Genomic DNA, 5,118 nt, shown 5'->3' on the forward strand with positions numbered 1-5,118 from the left:
TGATTCATACTTGGGTTATTTACTGTTTTTATATTCATCGCTTACCTGTTACATAGATCTAATCGATCATCGAGTTAATTAATAACTTGTCACCTATTGTCTCTTCATCTTTAGTGGGGTCTACTAATTTTTCTTATATATATAAAAAATAAATACATAAATAAGAAAATTAATTCAAAAAAATTAATAAGGGCACAATAGTCTTTTTAGTTAAGACAGAGACCAAACTCGTAACAAAACTAAACAATAGGAATCATCCGAGTTAAATAAATTAATTAATTAAAAAATAAACAGTAGGAATCATCCGAAGAGATACAAATATGTGGGGTCTATTAATTTTTTTAAATATATAAAAAATAAATACATAAATAAGAAAATTAATTAAAAAAATAAATTAATAAGGGCATAATAGTCTTTTTAGGTAAGATAGGGACCAAACACGCAACAAAAATAAACAGTAAAGACCATCCAAGTAAAGACCATTCGTGTAATTTACTTTTACTTTTGACAAAATTGCAAGTTTGGTCCCTGTGGTATGTCAAAAATTGGATGTTTGGTCCAAAAAGTTTTGGGGTTGCACTGGTGGTCCAAAACGTTTGATTTGTTGTGGAATTGGTCCAAAGGCTTAACAGCCGTTTGTGCCCTCTGTTAGTTTGAGGGTATTTCTGTCAATTCACACCCCTTCTTTTAAAATCTTATTAAATTAGGACATGCTTTGAAAAGATTTATGTCAAGTGGCTAATTTTAATTTAAAGCTACAACTAGAGGGACTGGTTTTGCCATTTTGATACAAAATTTGGGTAAAGGGACCAACACGGTCATCATCTTAAAAAATCGGGGGAAAAGACTCTGTCTTCATCAGATTAAGAAAGAAGGAACGAACGGAAGCAATCGAAAATCGATGATTGTTTTGGTCATGTAACACAAACGATGGAGGAGGGGTTCTTCACCTTCGTGTTTGATCGGAGAAGAAAAGGGGATGAAAGCAGCAACAGTTGCCGATCCCATGGAGGGCACCACCTGTGCTTGGCTTGTTTGGACAAGGAAAAGGAAAATGAAAGTAGAAGAGTGGTTCGGTGGTGGCTGTTGTCAACAACAGTGATGGCGAGGGGGTTGCTCCGGCGGCCTCCTTGACTGATTTCTTATCCTGCGAGGCTAATCTAATAGGCTCGGTTGTCTCTCTTCGTCGACTACCACCTCCTAACACCCCTCGTTGCCTCCTCTTTTCCCTTCCTCTTCTTCGGCCTAAGTCGAATCCCAGAGGCCATCACCGATTGCGAATCAATCGATGAAAAATCAGAAGCCATCAGACCCTCTTCCTTCAGCCATTCCCGTCCCAATCTCCTCTTCCTCCCAATCGATTATGCCTTCGTTCTTCCCTTCGTGTTATGTATTCATTTCCTTTGCGTTCCCCTTGACGATCGATCAAATGACGAACAAAAAAAAATCCCTTGACCACTTTCAAATCGGGTTCCTATTTTGACCAGTCAAAAGTCAAAGTGGAATCAAACTTTAATTTAATTTATTCAAAAGTTACCCTTATTTGACAAATAATTTACAAGATCAATCCTTTTGGGCAGAAATACCCTCACACTAACAGAGGGCACAAACGACCGTTAAGCCTTTGGACCAATTCCACAACAAATCAAACCTTTTGGACCACCGGTGCAATCCCAAAACTTTTTGGATCAAACATCCAATTTTTGACATACCACAAGGACCAAACTTGCAATTTTGTCTTTACTTTTCGTTTTGTTCATACTTGAGTAACTATTTTTTTTTGTACACACGTAGGTAACGAACTTGTTGAAAGCGTTCACATCTAGGATTTAACCTGCTATAACATGTCACAATAATCATATGTGAAACTTCCAACAAGTTTGTTACCTAGATGTGTAAAAAAAATATATAATTATCTACTAATGTCTAACATATCAAAAAATTAATTATTTAATAAGTCATTTTCCAAATTTCTATTATTATAAAAATGGTATGGTATTTGAAGGGTATTTGAAGTTTCTCCAGAAGGAACTAGAACAAGTTATTATTCTTCAATTACTTGATTCCCCGTCTTCAATCTGTGTTGGGTGATTTTTACGATCATTATCTGGTGCAGAAAAGAAAGAAGATGCCGTTGGTGAGAAGAAACAATAGGAACGTTTCGAACGGGATGATACCCTTGATGCTATTGCAAGCCGTGAACGAGTACCGGAAGCTTGAACGTAAACCCCCGGTCACGGCGGCGATTCTTGCTGCCAACACCCTCATTTATCTTCGACCTGCTTTCCTTCATCAGATCCTTCCCAAAATTGAAGACGTCTTGTTCAATGCTCATCTCATCGTTAAGGTACATTTTAGGGTTTCATTTCTGCCCTAGCAAATCAAAATCACAAGCTCCTCTGTTTCTCTCAGTCAATATGTTGTGTTGTTTTGAGCAGGATAAGGACCTAAAGCGCTTATTCTTATCTGCTTTCTACCATCTTGGTGAAACTCATCTTGCCTACAACATGATTTCGCTTCTATGGAAAGGCATCCAGTTAGAAACTTGGCTAGGAAGTGTTGAATTCACATCTATGGTTGCCACCCTACTTGGGTTGTCACAAGGCATCACGCTCTTATTAGCTAAATCTCTTCTCCTTCTTTTCGATTATGAAACAGCTTATTACCATGAATACTCTGTTGGATTCTCTGGTGTCCTGTTTGCAATGAAAGTCGTACTTAATTCACATTCAGATGGCTACACTAATCTCCATGGATTTGTGGTTCCCGCAAAGCATGCTGCTTGGGCTGAATTGATTCTCATCCAATTGCTTGTTCCTAATGTATCCTTTCTAGGCCATCTTGGTGGGATACTCGCAGGCATAGTTTATCTACGTTTAAAAAAAGCCCCTTCTCCTTTGGCAACAATGGTGAAAGGGTTAACTTCTTTAGTAAGATCTCTACTGATGCGGATATGGCAGCAGTCCCCACCACGACAAAGGGGAACAAGTGCAGGTGGAGGTGGTATATGGAGGTGCCGGGCTTGCACTTATGACAACTCCGGTTGGTTAAGTGTGTGCGAAGTGTGTGGGACAGAGCGTGGTGATGATGGATTATCTTCTGTGCATTTGTCAAATTCAGAGATGATTCCTTTAGATGAACTACGTCACCGAAGGATTCAGAGGTTTGGTAGATATAGATAGATAGATATATAATCTTTAACAATTGTAAGTGTAAGGATATTTTATCATATAAATTAAGCCAAGGTATAGCAAATCATTCAAGCAAATACAAAATTACAAATTAAAGAAATGGAAGTCCATGTTTGATTGAGTTTTATTTTTTATATATAGGTTCATACTCGTTTGTGTTTGTCAATTTTGTGATATGTTTGTCGTTTGTTGACACAATACAAAACCTTCTTTTACTACATTTTTACCATACATTGGACTAGATTGGATTGATATTGATAAAACATAAATTACCATTCGTCACCTCATTTAAATAATCTTTTATTTATACAAAAGACGACATGAATGTCATCCTCATTGTTGGAAATGATGCGAGAACTTTGTCCAATCCCATCATGCCATTGTGCATATATTCTCTATTATATTCTCTATGTCCTTGCTTAATCCATATCTTATTCTTTGGCAAAATTTATATCCACTTTCATAAATATTTTGTGTTGTGTTTGTAATTATATAGTTATCAACTTAAAATGCTTCAGTAAATTTTGATAGTCCTGGCATTTTTTCTAGTACACTAGAAAGTGTTGGTATAGCATTTCCATTGTTGGACCTCATTTAGAAGTTCAAAATACTATAACATCGTCATTCTGTAACATTGTTTTTTTTTATCAAGTTGTTCATCACCATTTTTTGTAATTTCATTAAATTGTAACAAGCAAACCCCAACTATTGTGCCGCCACTATAATCATAGCAACATTTTGCTTTGGGAAGTTTTTGTTTCACTGTTTTGTTTAAGCATATCGGTACCTTTTGTTTGATTGTTTTGTTTATTGTGTCCCAGTCAAAAACCAATGATTTGAAGCACCTTTTTTTATATTATTTTGGGAACCTCAAGGACTCAGTAGTATGAATATGTAAAATACAGGATTTCCAATTCTAGCAGGAAAAATGAGGGAAACAGATACTCAATTTAAAATGAGTAAATAGAATTCCATACTCGATCTCATAGATACATATAGAATTCTGTAGAAAATCGTATTCGATGAAAGTCGTACTGCTAACTAGCATGAATGCGCTAACTATGAATATGATGTCTGAAGATGAAGACCTACTTTAAATGTTATTGAGATGGTTATATTATTATTTAAGCAATATTTTTTTCTTTGAATGAGTTATAATGATTTAACTCATTCTATAATGATTTATTTGTATGTGTGTACCTAATTATTTCATACAAGTTGAGTTGTACTTCGATAATATCAATGGACTAGAAACTACATTGTTAGTGTTTAAATTGTCTTATTATGGGCTTGTTTTTTCGGTTATTATGCGTACCTTAGGTTCTACACATGATGATTTTACTACCGGTTAACCAAAAAATAGAAAATTAACCTTCGGTTTTAGTGATGGTTAGTGATTATGGGTTGGTAGTTCGGTTTTTGGTTCGTTTTTTTTTATAACTCCCAAGGTTTTACACATGACGACACAAAACTTGATTCTGCTTATGACATTTTTCACTTGTTAATTTATTCTTGATGCTTCATCTATTCAAGAACATCCCTTGTATGATTCAAGGCTATCATGTTTACAATTGGATTGATGTGTGCTTCACATTTACAACAATGTAAGACAAATGATCTACGAAAACAAAATACATGTTAAAATGCATTTACATATTTACACAAGTTTATGGCTTCATGTTGGGGTAGTATTTTTTTTGTTATTTAATGGCATAATAACAACTTTTAATCTCGAAAATGATAAAAGAATCTTTCATTTTGAGTTAATTTAGACATAATGACTTCATCGTTTCCACAACTAAATATGACTTATTGTATTAAGACATTACTACCTAGCTATAAACCCTTCTTATTATTTCATCCTATTTTCTATTAAATTATAATGGATGAATATGTGAATTTTCATTTTTTGGAATATAAGCGTAAG

The 5,118-nt window shown here is 34.9% G+C and overlaps 1 protein-coding gene across 1 annotated transcript; it reads left to right on the top strand.

The window, feature by feature from the left end:
* Nucleotides 1–2,006: 2,006 nt before the first annotated feature.
* LOC111876899 (rhomboid-like protein 14, mitochondrial) lies at nt 2,007–3,291 on the top strand. Its single transcript, XM_023873454.3, has 2 exons — nt 2,007–2,347; nt 2,439–3,291. Exons 1-2 carry the CDS (start codon nt 2,129–2,131, stop codon nt 3,180–3,182), a joined length of 963 nt encoding a protein of 320 aa, XP_023729222.1. The 5' UTR covers nt 2,007–2,128; the 3' UTR covers nt 3,183–3,291.
* Nucleotides 3,292–5,118: the final 1,827 nt, after the last annotated feature.

Source organism: Lactuca sativa, chromosome 1 (assembly GCF_002870075.4).
Source record: "Lactuca sativa cultivar Salinas chromosome 1, Lsat_Salinas_v11, whole genome shotgun sequence".
NCBI classification, from domain to species: domain Eukaryota; kingdom Viridiplantae; phylum Streptophyta; class Magnoliopsida; order Asterales; family Asteraceae; genus Lactuca; species Lactuca sativa.

Coding starts and splice junctions, on each gene's coding strand:
- LOC111876899 (XM_023873454.3), top strand. CDS start 2,129: ATGCCGTTGGTGAGAAGAAACAATAGGAACGTTTCGAACGGGATGATA. Junction 2,348..2,438: donor ATGCTCATCTCATCGTTAAG/GTACATTTTAGG, acceptor TGTTTTGAGCAG/GATAAGGACCTAAAGCGCTT.